General features: G+C 36.8%; 1 protein-coding gene across 2 annotated transcripts in view; it reads left to right on the top strand.

The window, feature by feature from the left end:
• Positions 1-21,287, top strand: part of LOC130257195 (ephrin type-A receptor 6) — a 271,650-nt gene that overhangs the window by 73,470 nt on the left and 176,893 nt on the right. For both annotated transcript variants that reach the window (XM_056499489.1, XM_056499481.1), the window contains exon 2: positions 13,526-13,681. In XM_056499489.1, the coding sequence (XP_056355464.1) occupies positions 13,526-13,681 (156 nt within the window). The remainder of the gene's footprint in view (positions 1-13,525; positions 13,682-21,287) is intronic.

Below are 21,287 nucleotides of genomic sequence, written 5' to 3' on the forward strand. Positions count from 1 at the left end.
AAAAGAGAAATGCTGGCAGTTGCCAGGTGTTGTTTTTCCAGTTAGAAGTACTAACAAATTCAATTTCTATTCTGAGTAAAGCCCACAGTCAGTAAGTCTGCATTTTTCCTGTAACACCTTTTTGCTTTTGAAGCCCAAGAAAAACTGCCAGTCATTTGTTCAGGTCAGTTCTATTTCTGTGTGCTTTGCTTGAACTTAATGTGGCAAAGAGGTAGAGAAGAAAAGTAACTCCATGTCCCTTGAATTATTTTAGTGCACTGAGATGAGTGAAAGTATGAAAGAAGCCATGGCACATTGCATCTGATGAAATAATGTTCAAATTTATTACAGCATTTTAAATCCTGGCCACTGCACTGCTCACATTGACCCTGAGGGTGCCCTTGCCAGCTTTGCCCTGCCCTGCCATCATAGTTTTAAAACATCAGTCTCATCCCATGTTTCTGGTTAGTGAATACCAGGCTTGCTCAGTAGAATGGCAATTTGGCACTTTGGCTGAAATCCCTCCCTCCAGCTTGATATCATGTAATAAAGGATAAATTGCATAAAATATAATACTTAATAAAACAAAACCCAATGCTAGCTTATAAAAAAAATGAATCCAAATATCAATTAGAAAGCAACATCCCACTGCTGTGAAACTGATCATTAGCTCTCCATCATTTCTTTGAATGTGTGGGCATCATATTTTTTATGTAAACAATGTGCCAACAGCAGGCTGTGCTAAAATGCATAACCATCAGCTGCAACAGCTTGTTTGGCTGGTTATGCATAAATTGCAGTAATTCCAGCTGCTTTCTTACTCCTCTGTGTATCAAGCACCTCACCTTTGCTTCTGTATGTTTTAGAGAAAAGATGAGACAGATGATAGATACTGTTAGTAGTCATTGAGATTTTTTTTGTAGGCAAACAGACATCCCTGCCTTGGGGATTGTCTTGGGGATTTTCAAATCTTACCTTATCTGTGTGGAGATTAACACAAAAAAGTATCTCATCTTTTTATGGTTTCAGGCTGTTTTTAGAAATCTAGGCAAACTTGCATGTGTAGACTCAAGGAGCCATAAAGGGATTATTGCTGTTTGTGCTGTGAAGAGAGTTCCTTCTTTTTATCTGTTTTTGAAAAGTCAAGTTCCTTTTTTAATTCTAGTGCTTTGTTACTGGCTATGAGAGGGGATTATTCAGGAATCTTGATGATTCCTCATATTTGCCACATTGTACTGAACCACACTCTTCATCTTCATGGCCATGTCCAAGTGAGTGCCCAGGAATTCAGATGAGCTCCTTCCATCTTGCTGGAGGTGAGTTGTGACTGCTGCCCATGAGGACTCAGGGACAACCTGTGTCTTTCCCAGTGCCCTGAGTGTTGATGCACCTGATGAGCATCAAGGAGAGGAGGGTTGTTGCAGCTGTAATGCAATGTCAGCACAGCCCCAAACTCCAGTTTGTCACAACCACCACAGTTCTTTCCTCTTCCTTCTATCAGGGAATATCTTCTAAAAGCTCTTGCAGAAATATTTTCATTCTGAATTAAGAATGGAATTTAAATTTCCCTTTGACTTTGACCAGATGAGTTTGTAGTGGTTCTGATTTCTGAGTGCTTGTGGGCTTCCCATGAGAACATTTTCAGTTCACCCCTTGGGAAAACACAGGTTCTGCTTCAGCCTGCTGAGGTGGGATGCTGAAAGCAATATCAGCAACACAAGTGAGAGTACAAGAGAAAGCACAAATGTTGCTGAGGTGGCTTACTTAGTGTGACCAGTATGAACTTTTGGTATTTACATTAATGTTTACGATTAATTTTTTCTTAACCTCCTGCTCAGCCCTTCAGGGGAAAGGCTGACACTGCACTCTGGAAGCTGATATTGCTGGGTTTGATTAGATTATAGGGAAAGGAGATTTTCCATCTTCCCACACCTCTTGCCAATTAAGATTAGGAGTCTCACAGTTGATGCAAATCTCATTATTCCACAAACATCATTAAGATTGTGTGCACTTCAGTTTTGCAATAGAAAGCCATCTATAAAGAAGCAGTTGTAATATTAGGGATGAAAATTAAAAAACTTAATTGGGATAATGAAGGAGATACCAGAAGCACTATGAAGGCTAACACTTAATATACCACTGAACAGAGCTTGCTTCCAATGTTATATTTCAGCAATATTATAACAGAGTAACTCACAGATATCCTCTTTATATTGACCTTTTTTTGTTCTTATGCTTTTGATTGCTGTCTTAAGTCCTTCTGTAAAAAAAAAGTATTGAGGTCATTATTTTTTCCAAATACTATCAAATATAGCAAGTAATATACCTGGCAGGCTTCTCTGTGGGATGTTTGTATGCCTTGAATGTATAGCCCTCTATGTGAACTTAAAGAGACTGGTTAAGATCCATTCTGCAAGGACAGAATTTATAATATATGATAGAGGAAAAGGGAGAGGAGGATGGAGAGAAGGTGAAATTAATTCCTAATTATTAGAAATATTATAGGATTGTAGCCTGAGCTGGTATCAGGAATAATACCAGAGATGATGTATATGTCTTCCCAGAGCAATGCTACCTGTAAATGAAATTACCTGTAACTCCAGTCCTGTGCCTTTATTAATTGGACTGCCAGGCAGGACCCCCTTTATCAGCTGTAATAGGTTTGAAATGTATAAATGCAAATTTATAACTGAGATGAGACATATTAATTTCATATTGATTTCCATTTTTGACCTAAGCTTCTGCTTCCCTTGAAACCTAAAACATTAATCATTGCAATAATTACAAATCAAAAAGATTGTTATTTATCCTTACCTATTTATTTATCCTTACCTATTTATTTTACCTATCCTTAGGTAATATAATATAATTTTTCTGTTTTAAGCAATGTTGCATTTCATAACAATGTTGCAGCATCATCTAATGGAAAAGTCTCTATTCTGGTGTCTCTGACTTATCAAATTCATCTTCCTGTCACATTTTACCTGTGAGACTGATCCCCACCTTGCTACAACCTCATTCCATGTTGTTATAGAGAATTAAAGGTCTCCCTGAGCCTCCTTTTCTCCAGGCTGAACATCCCCAGCTCCCTCAGCCACTTCTCATAGGGTTTCTCTCTAGAAATATTTTTTTATTCCCAAATAACATTAACGTAGTTTTGTGTATATATTTGTATATCATGTATCTATTTTTATAAAACTGAACATTTGTGGATATGTTGCTTTTTGCAGTGATTGAAAATGTTCATGTCAAGTATAGTTACATTCTTGTAGCTGAGTTTAACAGGGTGGCTGTTTTTCTTGCTTGAATTTTCTATTAAAAATTAGCCTGTCAAATAAAAAAATATGCCAATTGTTACTCTTTAGATGAACATAGATTCCTGAATTGTGCGGTTCCAAATACTGAATGAAGGCAGCAGTCTCATTTACTGTCAGAATTGTAGCTCCTGACATTTGTGTCTCAGTCATTTTGCTCGCAGTGTGAGAAACATGAATGTGAGTGAAGGAAAAGGTGAAAATTGACCACATAGAAGCAATGTGCCACCCCCAGGTGTGGAATAAATGTGATGCTAACTGCTCTAAGACTTAGACACAACCAGAGCCTGCAGATCAGGGAGTGAGCTGTAGCTCTCTTCTTCCTGCCATGTGTCCACATCTCAGCTAGAACAGAGATATTTATCAACTCAAAAGCTCTCTGTCCTGCACACTTCTTAGTGAGTGTTTAAAAGCTGAAATGGAGTGAAACTTTACCAGAATTAAATTCACAATCTGAGGAGGAATGTTGTCATCTTTGTAGGCTGTGTAATCCTAATTCTGAATTTTATTTTTCTTTTGATTGAGGGATTATTCCAGACATGTCTAATCATCAGCCAAATGTCTAAAATGATATATAAAATTTGTTGCCAGGTTTTTTTTAAGTGTGTGATTGCCCTGAAATGTTACCAAAACCACCTTTGCCTATTTAAAACTTCAAACATTTTCTTTCAGAATGAGATCTGTCTTGTGAATTTACATACTTAAAAATAGCAGAACACCATATTTACACAGTCCTACTAAGGTGATGCTAATAACTTCTAAAAAAAATAATTTTTGAGCTTAACAGTCTGTAGTTAAGAGGTCAGTTTCATGCCAAATCTCTGTCTGATTGTATGTTAGCAGCTGTGAAGAAAAGTGAGAAAAAAAGAATAGAGTAAATTCAGTTGTAGGATGACCTTATGGTGCTGTTTTGGGGTGTTTGGCTCCTCATTTAAAGAGATACAGTCCCCTTGCCTGTGGCATGTGAGGGCCTGGCACCTGTAGTCAGGATAATTAACTGCTAGAAAATCTGGAATAAGTCCCACTGACCTCTCTAAGCTGAAGGCTTTGGTTGGAATTTTTCAGGGTGGGGATAATGTTATTTTCTTCATTTAGAAAATACTCAACACTGTAGTGTGCATCCAGTATAGTTGAAAACCATCCATAAGCCTCTCTGGTACTTCTTCTTCAGCACTTTTAGAAAAAATTCAGCTTTTATGCAGATTTAGTATGTTTTTATGGTAATATTTACCTGTGTTCTTAAGCTCAAATTTCTCTGTCAGTACTTGAAGTCTTATTGGAGGGAACATTTTTCATATCAACCTGATTATTTGAGAATTCATATTAAAGTCATGGTTCATCTCTGTGAGATCCCTGTGAAATACTTAACTCTGATTCTTGTCATCAATCATGTGAAATATTCTAGACACAAGGATTGAAGATTTATCCCACATAACTACTTCAGTGAAACAGAAATTAGAAACCTGTTCAGCTAAAGGGCACCTTCATGATTTTTGCTTTATTTAAATGGGGTTGGATTTGCATCATCAAAGGATTTATTCCTGTCCTAGAAGGCCAGTAGATGAATATTTGAGACAGTAGTCAGAGCCTCCCCTTGGGTTACCAAGCATTGCCTATACATTGTAATTCACATTAATGTGAGTGTGATGATGGGTTGGGAGAAGTTGGCAATGTTTGCTTATGAAAAAAAAAACCTAAAAAACAGGAAAGTTGATGTGATTTGTACCTGTGTAACTACAGCTCAGTAGTTACTGTAATTTGGGGCTAAGTACTGCAAGTGATTCTGTGTGGATGTGGGAGAAAGAAAAACCTGAATGAACTAATTACAGAATTTTCTGTGTTGGTTCCATGGCAAAATAGGTAAATACTGTGTTAGTTGCTGACATAAATCACAAAATTTTTATTCACAAGTACCACATTGTGTTACTCTTATGTCTTAAAACAGTGATAGAATAAGATTACATAAAATTGAGTACAGTTATGTAAAAGACAAAAGAATGGGTTGAAAACAATTTTTAATAATCAAGATTATTTGCCTGTGAATTTGTGCTTATTCATAGATAATACAAAATAAAATTGTATTTGGTTCTCACAGAGGCATGAGTACTTTTAATTTCAATGGCAAGTCAGACTGAAATAATCTGGGAGTCACTAATCATGTTTGGTGTCTTTAAAAAGCAAGTTTGTGAGCTTTTCTGTGAACACATTCAATTGGACTCTATTTCAAAGGCCAAATGCCTGGTTTTATAAGTACATTTCAGCATTCTTTGCATATGAATTACCCAACTTTACAATTACATGTCTGGATTGGGGCATTTAAATATTCTCCATGACTACAGTAATGCTGTCTGTGTGCCCAAACTCCTGACTTTTACATGTAAATAAAGCAGGGCCTTAAATAAATCACACAATGAAATCTATACCTGAATGGGCAATTTTGGTAACCATAATTAAAAATGCAAGCATGATGATTTTAACCCTGTCCTTTTAAAGACTGGATTATTTAAAGTATTTTTAAAGTGAGTTAGGTTGTTTTCTCAATACTATTGCTTCTTGCTAATTATATTAGTGTAAAAGAGACAGTTACATAGAGAAGAAAAAATTGCTTCGTTTTAACTGTTCTATTATCAAAATAATTGCTGTAGTGAAAGCAGTGAACCCTAAAAAAATTAGTTTTAGATCTTAAGCCATTAAAAACTGCAATGTTATAATAAGGCCACAACAAGAAACTATAACCTTGTAAATAGAGACTGCACTGTACTTCAGATTTTTATTGTTAATAAGTGCCTGTAAGGATGTTCCATTCCTTCAAGGTGTGCCTTCTCTAGAAAGCTTATCCAGTAATAAGTCGTGGCAGGGGGAGCTTTTGTAGGATTTCAGTGCACACCTTGAGTGTTTTCAGAGGTGTCAAGCCAAGTAACATTAATTACTTGAGAACTGCTCTGGTAGATTACAATTTTCACACAGAAAATCAGTCTGACATGAAGCCAGCCAACAAAACATCATTGTACTCAGTACTGGAAGTACATTGTACTCAGTACTCAGGCTGGAAGTTTTGGTCTTTGTCAAAAGTGGAAACAGCCTCAGAAATAAAATGGTTCCAAAAAACCCCATGTGCAAAGCAAATTGAATAATGGCTATCATAGGAATTAATTAACCCAGGCTAGCAGATTAATTTGTTATGGATAGAGAAAAGTGCATCTGCAGATTCCAAGGGCTGTTATTGCACAGGAAAAAAGAGAAATCATTGACTAACTACTTATCATATGTTCAGAGCTGAAAAGGTTTTACTAGGGGGAAGAAGAAATAAAAATGGGGAGAGGGATGATTGAAACTAAACTTTATGATCCCAATAGAAGGTACAGAGAGGGAGAATAAAACACATATGATAGCATTTGATATAATATATATAATAAGGATATAATATGATTGACACTCTGCTTTCCATAATGAGGAATTTTTGTACATGTGTCTGGGACAAAAGCACTTTAAATCTTTCTAATAGTGGGAGGTATTTTTCTAGCATTTCATTATTATATTCAGACCAGAAGATTATTCTGAGGGGATGTTCACACCAAGAGGTACAGGAGATAGATAATGTGTAAAGGAATTAGGCACAAAATGGATCTGATCTATTCAGGCCATTTTTTCCCCTTGCAGAAAGAAATCTTTGGTATGGTCTAATGGCTGTTTGCAGTGTTAGTTAGTTGTCAGCTGTACACAGGAGCATGAAAGGTTCTGTGGAAAGAAAAGCTGGACACTAATTCCTCTTGAAATAATACAGAGAAATTCCAGCAAACACAGGTTCCTTCAGTAGTTACAATAATTGATATTTCATGTTGCTGCACCCACTACAGTGTTGAGAAACTTATCACACTCCTGCCTTATCCCTCCCCCCCAAAAGTCCTTCTAGCTAATTTCAATGATGGAACCATGATTAAAAAGTAAAAAAGAACAATGAAATAAAGCATTACTGATAATATACTTTAAAATGAAGAGTTTTCACAGCTACTGTGGACAGATTGGAGGACTCATTGAATATGTTCTGCATTGCCCTGAAGTGTTCTCAGGGTTACATTTCTCCTTCTCTGTTTAAAGGTGATTACTGGAGATGCTGGAGATGGCTGCTTGCAGCTGTAATGATATTTTCCTTCCATTCTTTTCCTGCAGACCTTCCTGATCCCAGGAGTATGCACTGATATATTGCAGGAAATTACTTCCCCTCTTTTTCTCTGCTGTCATGTTCCTTGATTACCATTTCTATTGTGTGCCCTAATTAGCCTGACTGATTCCTCTCATTCACTGTCTTCCTAAAACACAGTGGTGCTCCTTTAAAAATTATGCAGTGTAGAAAACAGTATTTTTGCTGTCACCTTTAAGGGTTTATGACATCTGTTTAATTGTGATTTTTCTATGGGGTCTATCCATAAAATATCAACAGAAATAAAGTCTAATTTGGATGTGGAGCAGTGCATTTGATTATTTGAAGTTCCCACCTCAACCAGTTCATTAGACTTCAGGGATCCAGGTGCATTCTGTTGATTTTTCTCTCTCTTCTTCCATCACTGATAAAGTACCTCAGTCTTGCAGCCATTTTTGTCACTTGGCACTTCTGTGAGACTTTAGGAAGGAGTATCTAAACTAAAAACACAGAAAATTGCTGTAAGTTGCAATATAGCAACTTTTCCCTTAAAAAAAAAATCTCTTTTTGACTCAAAGTACAGTTTATAGAACATTTTTAAGGGGTAATTTGAAAAGGGCACAGGCCATATTTGCAGCTGTGTAGCCTGTGTAATGAACAGGGGTTTTTTGTGGATATTGTCTTTATCTGGATTTCAGTGCTTGATATATCAGTGAAATGAAGTTCTCTTCAGCTGCTTATTTTGCTAATTTTGTACTGATTTATTGTTTTCATTGGAACACTAATTCACTAATTCTATATTCAGTGGAACACTTTTACATGCCATCTACCTGTCATAGGAGTAAATTTTATTTACTGTATTAGTATGGAAAAATATAATTTACCTTATTCTAAGAATTAAGTGAAAAATAGTTTTATCAGGATTGAAAACATTTTCCATCTCTTTCTTTGAGTAATACCTATGCATTTAGAATCATAAATTCTAGACCAGTGTTTAGGATGCTTATTTTTGTTTTGCTTAGGTTTTTTGGGTTTTTTTTTTTGGTAGTACAAAAATGAGTCTGTGCAGAAGAGGATTCACCTGGGCTGTGTAGCACACCCCTAGCTCTTTAATGAGCTTTTGGATTGTATCTAGTATGACAGGCAGTGATAAAATTAGTATCTTGTGTGTATGTATTTTTGATAAACCTCAGATTCTTTTCAAACATTCTATGTGACCTGAATAATTGTTCAAGTTATTGTATTGAAACTAGTGATTTATACAGAGAAAAACTGCACTGATGTGAATTGAAAATACTGTTGATAGATGGCAATTATCTCCTTTGTCATTTCTTCTAATAATTTTCATAAAAAACATCCATAGAATATTGCAATGTGGAAATGACAGAAAAGTCACTGGGGGGGGGGGGGAAAAAGAGCACAGAGAGGAAGAACATTTAATTTCATTTACCTATGATCAGTATGTAGTCATATTTGAAGAAGCAGCCTTATACCTGCCTCCTTTTGTCTCCTCTGCCTTGCTCCTCTCCAGAGTCAAGGGTTTGAGTCATGCTCCTATCAGCTCTCCAAATCTAAGAGTAGAAATATTAGCAGAGATATTGTCAAGAGAAGAGATTGGCTGCAGCATATGAACACAGATGCATTTAGGTGCAGACTACAGCACTATTACTCATCAAATTTATTGCAAACAGAAAAGGAAAATCAGTCTATTGTCCCCCCAAAGTTGGGTCATTCTGTCTTTACCTGTCCCTGTCCCCTCCTTACTCTCTGTAGGAACTAAATCAAACCAGGGCTTTGCTTTCTCTATACCATGGAGTCTTTTATTTTTGTAGTTTGAACTAACTAGCATGTTTGATAATTTATAATCTGTGATGGCTGGCCTTCCTCCACTGGATTCTTCCTCAGGTTTTTAGCAACTCATGCTGCACAGTTCCACTGTCAGTTTGGCCATGACCAAAGTGAATCCCCCTCACAGTCCATTCATGACCTGAATAAAACAAGAATCACGTGAGAAAGATGAGATTGTTTAACCAGATAGTAGTCACCATCAAAGGCTGTCCTCATAGCTTTATTGTCCTACTTTTGTAATATCCTAATCTTGATTTTGTGATTGTATTCTTCCTTTTTAAATATAGAGCATCCAAATTTCATTGCAGTTCTTTTTTTCATGTTTTTTTTTCTATCTTTTCTAGGCATTTCTACTAAAATATAAATTGGTTAAAGTAATATCACAGTTCCTCTTTCTGCACAGTGGTGAAATAGAACAAGCCTTATTGGGTTGCCCTTTTTATAAGTGATCAGATAGCAGAGGGGTAAGAGGACTTTAAAATTGAAACCATTCACAGTAGAACAAATATGAAAGATGCCAGTCTCACAGGGCATTAGTGGGATCCAGTAAGCAAGGTTAAAAAATATATGAGGTGGAAATGCATAACAAAGTGTGTGATTCAGAAAGATTAAAACAACTCTTCCACAGCTACTGATGGTTGCCATTCATTGTAAATGACAGCAGAGTCTTCTTTGATTTAATTTGATTGATGAGTTCTCAGCAAGCTATAAAAAAATCCATTTTCTTGACAAGTGCCTTCCCACCCACAGACCAACAGTGTCAGACATACCCACAAGTTGTTGCTAAGTTTCCTTGGGACTCATCTTACTTCAGCTAACACTGTAGTGGTCAATTCAGATGTTATGAAACAGAAACAACTGAAAACAGGAATGTTAGACAATGATGTGCTCCCACAGAGCAGTGAAAATGCTACTTTTTATTTTTAAAGAAACAAGGTGTTATGAGACCAGTCAGATGACCACTGTGTTTGCATTTTCTGGGCTTTGTATCCATATGTTGTGCACCCCTGAGGCTGGGGGAGAACTTAATGGCTGTAAGAGCCAAGCAGTAAAGATTCTTACACAAGAGAGCCCAGGGCTGTGTTTGGAGTGATGGAGCTCTTCTTTAATGGATTGGGCAACCAAAAAAACCCTTGAAGATGCTGTTCCTTCCAAATCCTGGTGAAGCTACAGCAGAGCACATTTATAGATGTGTTATCTATTATGAAACCAATTAAATTGTCAGTGTTTCTCTGCCTTGTCACTCATATTTGATTGGAGAAACCTGTAATGATTTGTTCATTCAGGTACCCTGCTAATTACTGAACCTTTAGGACAATATACTGTCTTTCCCCAGGCTTTACAAAAGTCAAGTTTCACACAGCTCCTATAATCAGTAATTCACCAAGTCACTTCTGGTAGAGAGCATTAGGGGAAACATGATGTCACCCAGTAATTTGGAAGATAGAGAAAATACTGTGTGGTAACATAGATAAAAACTCTGGTTTTGGGGGGTTTTTTGAATAGTCATCATTAGAAATCATTTGGAGATTTTCTGTGAAAAATGGTAAATTTAGCAATTATTTTGTTTAATTTGCCACTGAAACACAATAATTGTTATCAGTCTAAGCTTGCATATGAACAGCAGTTGAAGTGTTGCATTTCAGACTCAGGCTGCATATTCCTTAACTCTGACAGAGTAACAGTTTATTTTTTTTTCACCATGAATGTTGGCAGTCAGCTCTGAGTTATCCAGAGGGATGAGTTTTCCCAAGCTTGTGATCATTTTGAGGCTTTCAGTTTGTTATTTTATCTTGTTTATGAAAGGCTGTTTTTATTTGGAAATATCAATAATCATGATTGTGAAATTCTGCATTTGGGTGAGGAGTGGGTTGTTAATACCTCTGTAAACCTCTCAGTTGAATTTCCCTATATCCCTGTAGCTTCTCTGCCACAGATTTTGATACATACTTGACTTAAGGGATAGATGTACTTGAGTTGACTTCAAAAAAAGTAAAATTATCTACCTAAATCCATTTATTTTTTCCCTCCACCTTTTCCATGAGTATGTATGTGCTTTCTTTTAAAAGACTTATGATGTCAAAAACATAATTACCTTAAATACAATGGAAACTACCATTTCAGAATAAAACATTTGCTTTTTGTTTTAATTAGAAATTACTCTTCTCCTTGAGTCCTGTTTTGAAATAGTGAAGTTCTTGACTTGTAGACAAAATATTGCTCTTGAAAGAGAATGCTGTGTTTCTTTTGATCCAAAGTGGGACAGAAGGAATGATTTCAGGACTGACTGACACGAATTTCAGAAGTAGTAAGGATTTTAGAGAGCACTCATTTTTCTCTGAATGGAACTGTAATCTGGAATTGCCAGCTCTTAAGTCACAAACATCACATATGGAATAAAGCAAGAATTTAATATTTATCAGGGCTCCTAGATTTGCCTTACCTCTTCTCTTCTTCCAGTAAAGCTAAGAGGAGTCAGAGCTTACAGCCTGTATTTACAGTGCTGCCTTCTTCCCTGCACCAAACCTGCTGCCTTTCCAATCAGTGGAAAATTGCCACTCACTATAATCACAATTGAATCAGACCAGTAGCCTACTTCCAAGGGGAAGATCCCTGCTGCTCCCACCCCTTTTATCTCTAACACCAGAAATCCTCTTTTTTTTCCCTGTCAGTGGCAGCAGGGCAGGATACCTCTCTAATGTCTATTCAGCAAAGTCAGAACAACACACTGGGAGGAGAACTGCTGAAATTGCTGGGTCAAAATTAAGCTCTTGAAATTGCATTTGAAAAATTGGCTCTTGGGTTCTGAGAGGCAATCAAGTGTTATCTTTTTCGGTGTCATCTCACTCCTTTTCATTCAGCTACTACTGAAACTGCTTTTATATCAAGAAAACCCTTTGGAATCAGAGGAAAAATTGATCATGTATATGTTATCTATAAGTGAAACTTTTTGATACCTTAATTAATATAAACTGATACTGAATCCATTAAATGCATACTTTAAGATACTTTTTGCAAACACCTAATTTTAAATATTTTTGTATCTTTGCATAATCTATGTATCTATGTATTACCAGAAAAGGAAATACTGCCTATTTCCTCTAGCATTGTAAAGAAAATAGTCTTGAATATGTCAAAGTGAGAAAAAGCCACATGGAACCTCAAAATTATATTCATAGTGCTGCTTTTCATTATACCACTGGAGGAGTCAGGAGGAAAAGGAGCCTGTAAAATCTGTACATTCTGAGTTGCTCTTTCATTTTTAATGTTTTCATATGGGGAAGCCAGAAGACAGTAGCTGCAGCACATGCTGGCATGTGCAAATGTGGTAGCTGGCAGGAAAACAAAGAAATTTCTGTTTAAATGTGTGTGATGAAGTCTGAGGATGATTTTAAAATATTATCTTGGAATGCATGCCTGACAGATCTGGGAAAATATTTATTTTAATGACTTGTTTCTGCTTTAAAGGCCAGCAAAAAAAGTCTTGTGACCTTGTGCTGTGGTTAAGAACAGCAGGGACCCCAGTTCCCAGTAAATGGGGAAGTGCTGAGCTCTGAGCATCCCAACATTCCCTGTCCCAAAGCTGGCTGCTGTCCAGGTTGTTTCCTAACCCAGTCAGGATAGCCTCAGGTTTGTGCTGGAGGGTGTCAGCATCTCCTTCCTCCATCCCTTCCTCCATCCCTTCCTCCATCCCTTCCTCATCCTCCAGCCCCTTCTGCCAACAGGGACCAGCTGAGGTGGCCCTGCTGTCAGAGGTTTCCTGGGGTGCTGTAGGAAGTCAGACCCAGCCATAAATATTTGGGGATGTCATCCCTGTCTTGTCAAGGAGTTGTGGGGGTAAATATATTATCTATTGCAAATTGTCCATTACTTCAGTAATCAAGCCATAAAAACAGCTCTGGCAGATAAGAAGTTATTTCACTCTTTTGGTTAATACATGTACATAAAACAGATAATGTTTAGTGATAGTAGGGAAGTTGTTTAGAGGCAATTTCAAGCAGCACTGAGGAGTAACTAAAAATTGGGACGTTATCTTTCTTAACAATTCCCCATTATATACCAAGAACAGATTCTTTTTTGTTTTCTTCTAAGTCCATAAACCAAAATAAAAAGTGTCAAGAATTGTATCATTGAAGCATCTATATCTAGATTGGAAAGAAGCAGCACTATTACTGCTTGGAACAGATTTTATTTATGACCAAAATCTTCTTCTATTAATGAAACTTATCTTCTTACCTTGCAGCTTGCAGGCCTGGATTCTATAAAGCATTTGCTGGAAATGTGAAGTGCTCCAAGTGCCCTCCACACAGTTTGACTCACACAGAAGCAACTTCTGTCTGTCAGTGTGAGAAAGGTTATTTCAGAGCTGAGAAGGACCCACCAACTATGGCATGTACCCGTAAGTCTGATCCTTATCAGTGTCTACAATTCTGTTGCCTCATTTATCTGGTTTTGTATTTAAAAAATCCCAAAACCTATGAGTTTGTGAAGAATTCACATGTTAATCAAAAGAGATTTTTAAAATCAAAATTCAAACAGCATATTTCTGCTTAGTGTTTAGCTAACCCTAAACATACCCATGTTTCTTAGTTTGGTGACTTTTGAACTTGTAATTCTGAGATACAGTAGGAGGAAGTGTAATCATTGCCATATAGATAACAATGTGGTGTTTTCACTACCAACTGAAAAATTTGCTGGTGTAAAAACTTTCAAAAAGGTGGAGTCATGTAAAGAAAAGAAACTGATATAACATGCTCTGCTGTCTCCTCAGATTTAAATGAAAAGTATAAGACAAATATAATACCCACTCAATCAAATAAAAACTAAACTCTCTAAAAAAGACAAGAAATTAATTTTTAAAAAAGAAGAAAAAAATTGTATCCAGTGAGAATGAGATACAATTAAAACCTCTCATCACCTTTTAGCAGAGTATTCCCTCTTATACAACTGTGATACTGAAAATTCATTAGATTTTTTTGCAGAATTTTAGAATACATTATTCTGTGATTTTTTTTTACTAACCTAAATTTGTCCCTAAGATAAACCTGATGTCCAGTAATCTGGGGGAAGAAATTATGAGAAGAGATTTTTATTACTCTGATCAATGAGCTTATGTCTAGAAATATGTAGTGTAAGTTTTCTTACCACTTAATAAAATATTTCTTATAGATTTTCATTCATGGTTCAGTACTCACTGGGATTAATTTATTGATTGTAAAGCAACTATATCTGTTTAATCTCAAAACTGGAACAAACAGCAGTATCTGAAAAACTGTATGTGAAATACTATATTTTAATAGGCTATTAAACTCACTCATTTATAAAGGTGATTAAAGACTTTGCAGAATCCTCTAAGACACCTTGTTTTTGGTATAACACTAGTATTCTTTTGGTGGAGGATTTTATCTTGGTACTTTTTGTGCCACAGTTAAGAGAATTCTAAAAAAACTAAAATGTTAAATTCATGAAGTATTTTGACAGATTAAGTATACAAAATTTTCAAGAGATAAAGCCCTAAAGACAAAGTGCTGTTGCAGTAACTATCAGTGCATAGCTGTGTTTTGGGATGTTTTATGCAGCATCACATAAAAATAACTGAGCTGACTGAACTGAGATACTTCATCTGCTCATTCTGGTTTTTCCAATGACACTGGACTGGACAAATTTGGAATAGACCTGATAGTTTAAAGCTGATTTACAAATTCATAGGCACTGAGGTCATTACTGAAACCAAGACATTATCCATCCACTTCATGAGGGTGATGGTCACTAAAAATTGCTCTCTTCAGACCCAAGGCAGAAAATTGTGTAATGTAACAGAGGTTTTTTTAGAGAGGAAGATAGGTCCCAACCTCTGGATCCCTCAGGGGCTCAGGGTTCAGAGAGTCCCAGCTCACTCTGGAGTAGAGCTCATGGGCTTGGCATTGTGCATGAAGTATGTGAGGGAGTAGACAGTGTCATTTAGGCTTCCCACAGGAAAATTATGATTACAAATAATTCCACTCAATGGCCTCATGCACAGGCCATTAAAAACTTACCCCCACAACCAACACATCCCAGATGTTCTTGACCCTCATGCTTGGGAAGAGGGTTTCACTCATACATTATGCAGATGTGGCTCCATATTATTTACAAGTCATTGATTTTTCATTGCTGAGAGAGAGTTCTTTGAAAAAATTACTCATACATGGCATTATGATTCCATAATTATCTTTCAGGGCACAATTTTAAGCCCTGATACCCTGATATGTTGATAAGGTAGGGAGGAGCATGAGAGCCCTGTGGCATCAGAGTGCAGTCACTTCAACACTCTGCTGATTTCTCAACAAATGTGAGTGCAGAGAGCTGCTTTGGGTGAAAATTGTCAGGAAAAACTTGGTGCCAGACCTCCACATTGCTACTGAGAATGTCAGCTAGAGTTACTGAGTGATTCAAGACAGGGCAAAAAACAACCTTAACTTGGGAGAAGGAAGAAATAAAGGAATAAAGGAGACAGTGAAGCATGTTCTGGTTTCTTGGTTCAGTGCCACCATGCATTGTCTCCCATTCAGCCTAGGCTGCAAGGTATCAGTACTGCATTGATTGTGACAGCAGATGTATTCATCTTACACCTACAGTGATGATTATTTCACTAATTGTCAGCTCTGCAAATGACACTGAAGCTTTTGACAGGCAGACTGTGTTCTTATCTTGCACATCAGCAGTAATGAACAGTCTTCAGGCCAAATTATTCCCTAAGTGCTATCTTTAGTCCCACTGCTTTCAAATTAGTCTCTCAGTTATTAAAGTTATGTTTCTGTCATAAATACAGCCAGACTGCTTTTGGTGGATCTGTGCAGATGTGGCTAATTTAAATTTAATAAACAAAGGTACACATATGAGTGGAACTTAGATAGTTCCTTCCAAATGGTGACGTTTTACTCTAATAAAAGGAGTTGAAAAGTTTTAGAAAATGAGGAATTTTGACTAAATAGACAGAAAATGCTGTGCAGAAATGAAATGCCACTTTTACATAACCACATTTTGGGAAAGATCTGCATTTTCCATACTCTTTTTCAGATGTATATCTTGACATACGAGACATGACATAAGAAACAGAAAATTTTCTTGGACCTTTGAAGGGAGAGATATTCTTAAATGAAACACAGAATGAACAGTGGGTTCCCCTTACAAATGTCTTCATGTTCAATCATTTTGACTGACTTTATTGATGCCCATTTTATTTGCTTCCCCAGGTCCTGCAAGGCAGTGTGCCTAAGGTAGATATTTTGTTATCTCATTTCATTTCTGTATAGGGTGAGGCAGTCAATATTCCTCACTCCAGAAATTTCCTCAGTACTGAGAAACTTGTATATGCAGCATTATGGAAAAAAACCTCACTTGGATTTAAGACAGGCATCCACTTTTTTAAGATGAGCTTCAAATCCACTTTGATTAATTCTGTGAAAGTACTCTATGCTTTTACAAAATTGTACAGTTCCCATTTTTGCTTTATGTAGCTGCATTTCATAGAGATGAGTGTTCACTTTGCAGAACAGCATAATAGAAATCTAATTTCAATAAGAGAAATGAAAATTACATTAGAATATATTGTTAATCTCCTTCTCCTAGGCTCTCTTCATTTGACTTACACTTCTTATCAATCTCCAACTGCTACTCTTCCTTCTTATTGTATTCCTTTGCCATGTGCAAGTACTCTATCAGTGATCTCTCTGCATACACAGTGAGCAACAAATAGCATCGTATCTAATCCCCTATCTGATTACTCTGTACAGAAAATCTAACATTTCCCTCTATAAAGTAATTGGATGAATTGATCCATCTTTTCAAGGTCAGGCAGGCTTATATTGGTTGTCTGAGTTGTCTGAATGCCTCTCTTTCAATGTTTTGCTTAAACAATTTGAACCTGGCAAACTTGCAGCATGTGCAATAACCTCTGCCACAAAGTGTATCTTCTGTTTTTAAGAATCAACTGAATTTCAGCAGCATAATCAGGCAACACACTTGAACTCTTTACTGCCTCTATTTTTACATATATACATATATATATATATATTTATATTTATATATTTATATATATACACTTTTTTGCAATTTAACATTATGCTCAGACTTGGGATATTGGTTCACAGTCACTGGCTTCCATTCTTCCTGCCTGTCCCATAGGAGAAAAATAGTGGAAAGGGAAAAATGTAATTCTACAAGTGACACTATTTATCTATGGTAGATATATAGATATCAAAATGTAATTATCAACTCAAGGGGCACAGCCAGATGCTGATTCTGAGTGTCCTAAGGTGATGGTTAATCTTTGCCCTTCTGCAGTAACTTCAGTAGTCAAATGACATAAAATTTTAGAATCCAATAGTGTATAATGGACAGTTCTCACTTAAATAGAAACCATTTTTTTTTCCAGACAGTCTTTACTCTCAAGTGTGTAAAATACTGCATTGTCCTCACCAGATTTCTGCAGTGCTGGGTTTGCTCCTCTTCCTTCCATACACAGGAAAATGCATTTTGCCTTCAGAGAGGATGAGAATACATAAAACAAGATGAGGTGCAAATGAATACATGAGGCACAAACTCAGCTCTGTTGCTCTCAGAGCAGACCTCCTTCACCATAGGACATCCATGCCAGTCTCCTCCACAAAAAGTGTCAAAATACTTCCTCATTGTAATTTGTAAATGAAGCAAAAGATATTACTCATGCTCTGGCTGAGTTCTATCTCAGCAGAAGAGCTGCATGTTTTTGTAGGGCTCATCCATCTGAACTGTATTTTATTCTTTTGCATAAAATTCAGAGTCACAAATTTTGCTGTGAGGAAAGAATCCCTTATTTGCACCACTATACTTCTTTTTCTTAAAAATCAATATAAGGAAAACCTCAAGAGCTTTGCATACAGATGTCTGAAGAAGGGTTATTGCTGCCAGCTTTTTCCAGTGTGCCAAATAATCTTTGTATAATTTATAAATGATAACAAAGCAATCAGGCCACATTTATAAAAGCCCAGTGACACATAATTTAGCTGAATCTGAGGATTACAATTAATTGTCTCTCTTTGTTCCAAGTTCTAAATCTTAGTAAATGATTCACTGCATGTCATTACAGCTTAATATTTGCATGAAATCACAGTTTAACTGGCATAATTTAACAGCAATTAAAAAGCTATTTAATCCTCATGCAAATTGGCATGAGGGGCCTTGAGTATGAAGTGTGTTTTAGGGCTTTTCCTGCATTTGCAAGAGGACAGTCATATGCTTTAAGACACCCCTAACATAACTGGTAGTTTTCCTTTTCACTGAAATGTGAATGCACAGTAATATGTGTTTTCTCTTACAATTGAGAAATAAGTCACAAATCATGACTATAAGAACCTTCACTCTCTAGTACAAATGAAAAAAATATAATTTTCAAAGGAGTATTTTATTTACTGTAGTGGTTCTTCTATAGGTACCATTCCATCTAGTACAAGGAAAATCTGACAGAAAATTAAAATCCACAAAGCCAGACAAAACTCTCCTATTTCCCAGATTCATATTAATTCCTGTTTGGGCCTGCCAAAATTGATGAAATAATATCAAAAAAGCTTGAGCTGTGATGACCTGTTGTCATGATATCTATAGTTTATGTAGGATTAAATTTCAGCCAGTTTTAAAACGTTAACTCCAATCCTTCAAGCAATTACACAGCTGCTTAGTTTTAAGTGTGTGAATATTACCAATTATTTCAAGGGGATTACTCATCTACTCCAAGTTATGCACATATGGAAGTGTGATTATGGCTCATCCTCCATATTCCTAAAACTCCTCCATGGTTTTTTAACAGTGGGGATTTGTTAAGACCCAGTCATTATTTAATTCTCACAGCATGGTTTTAGAGGAAATATAATTATTCCTGTCTTCTGAACATAAATAATAAGAACTGAAGCTGAAGTAATGTGTGCTGCTTTTAGCTTATTCTGATCTCAGGATTGTTTTCTGGAGTAGCTAGAATTGTCATCCTCAGTTATTTTGTGTGGAGTTTAGTGATCTATTAACCATAAACTCTGGACTGATACATGTATTAATAAATGCTCATCCATTCAAAAGATTCTAAACTTTCTTATCCACTAAGAAAATGCAAAGTGGTGTAACACTTCCATATATTTTACATATCAAGTGCTGGAAATCCAGCAGATAACTCATCATTTATTATTAACTCATCATCCAGGCTGTCTTATTAAAAGTTACAAGTAAATACCAGAAATGAAAAAGTGAACTAAAGTTCACAGAAGAGCTTAATGTTTATTATTCATGTTATCACTCCCAGATGATACCAACTTTTTTATTTACAATCATTCCAGGTTTTATACCTATGCTTATGCCACATAAGTAAATAAAATGTATCACTTAAAATTATGAATGTTACACTCTGTGTAAAAACTAGCTGGTGTCATTTAGAAATGTTTCTTGTAGCTTTTCAGCTGCTCAAGAAACTCTGAGATAAGGAAAAGCTCACTCAAAGTTTTTCCAGTGTCTCTATCAAAACTTTGTATAAGTCCTTTTGGCAGTTTTGTAAATCATCAAAAGCTGCAAAACAAGCTGAAAGTTTTCCAAGTTCTGCTAACCATTGGTGATTTTATTGAGAGCTGGGAATGTAATGATTATTCAACTAATTCAGCCTGAAAACCCCAGAGGTCAGCAGTCAGGTTTACCAGAGTAAACTCATATGTATCAACACTTGGAGTATAAGGCCTCACATATTTCCAAGTCCATGTTTCTTATAATAACTTCTATTTGGGATTATGTCCAAATTGGTTTTGAAAATCATACCTTTGCTTGAAACATGTAAAGTGGAAAAAGAATAATACAGTAAGAAATTGAGGTAAGATGATTCGGATATTCTGTAACAATTTGTACCTTTCCTTCACCAATTCATTAATTCCTATCTAAAAAATAATTAGATGGTAAAGTTCTTCTGTTACACTCTGGAATCTGATATGGAATCATAGAATTATGGGATCATCAAGGTTGGAAAGATCTCTAAGATCACCAAGTCCAACCTTTGAGCAACCAGACCACAGCACTAAGTGCCACATCTCGTGGCTTCTTGAACACCTCCAGGGAAATTGATTTCACTGCCTCTGAGGACAATAAATTCCAATGCCTGGCCACCCTTTCTGTGAAGAAATTCTTCTTGATGTCCAACCTGAACCTCTCTGGCACAGCTTGAGGCCATCTCCCTTCTTCTGTCACTTGTTGCCCATGAGAAGAGACCAGCTCCCATCTGGCTGCCCCCTCCTGTCAGGGAGTTTTGGAGAGTGATAAGGTCATCCCTGAGCCTCCTTCCTCCAGGCTGAACACCCCCAGCTGCTCCTCATCAGACTTGTGCTCCAGACTCTTCTCCAGCTCCACTGCTCTTCTCTGGACATTCTCCATCCTTTCTTTAAGTGAGGGGCCCTGAACTCACCACAGGACTCGAGGTGCCTCAGCAGTGCTCAGTACAGAGGGCAGTCACTAGATCACTCTATATATTTATTTTTATATGTATGTATAAAGCCTCAGATGATTTCCCTGTGATCCTACACAGTAAGTCAGCAAGCAGGTTAAAACTTGTTGGGCAATCCATGACTGTTGTGCAGTGAGTGGGAAATTGGAAGTGGGTCACTTGTGGTTCATGGGGCAGTGCACAGCCAGCTCTAACAGCTGCTTCTTGGGGAGAGCTTCCCACAATCTGCCTGCTGCAGCTGTCTTTGCATTCCTCACAGCCTTAAAGAAGTACTACTTCTCCTGCCTCCTGATCATCCTTTTAGACCTTTAAGTTGAAAAGTCCATGACTTTGCTCTTCTCCTCATGCTGAGGAGATGCCAGGTGGGAAAGAAAGAAAACTTGTAAAGTGTCTCTTATGCCTAATAGTCTTGGCCTGTTGCAGCCTAATCCTGCTAATGAACAGCAGCAAAGAAATCCCTGGGGATAAGCAGTGAAGGATGGAAAGAAATATCTAGCAGTGTAGAACTAATACAAAC

This window comes from Oenanthe melanoleuca, chromosome 1 (assembly GCF_029582105.1).
Source record: "Oenanthe melanoleuca isolate GR-GAL-2019-014 chromosome 1, OMel1.0, whole genome shotgun sequence".
Taxonomy (NCBI): Eukaryota; Metazoa; Chordata; class Aves; order Passeriformes; family Muscicapidae; genus Oenanthe; species Oenanthe melanoleuca.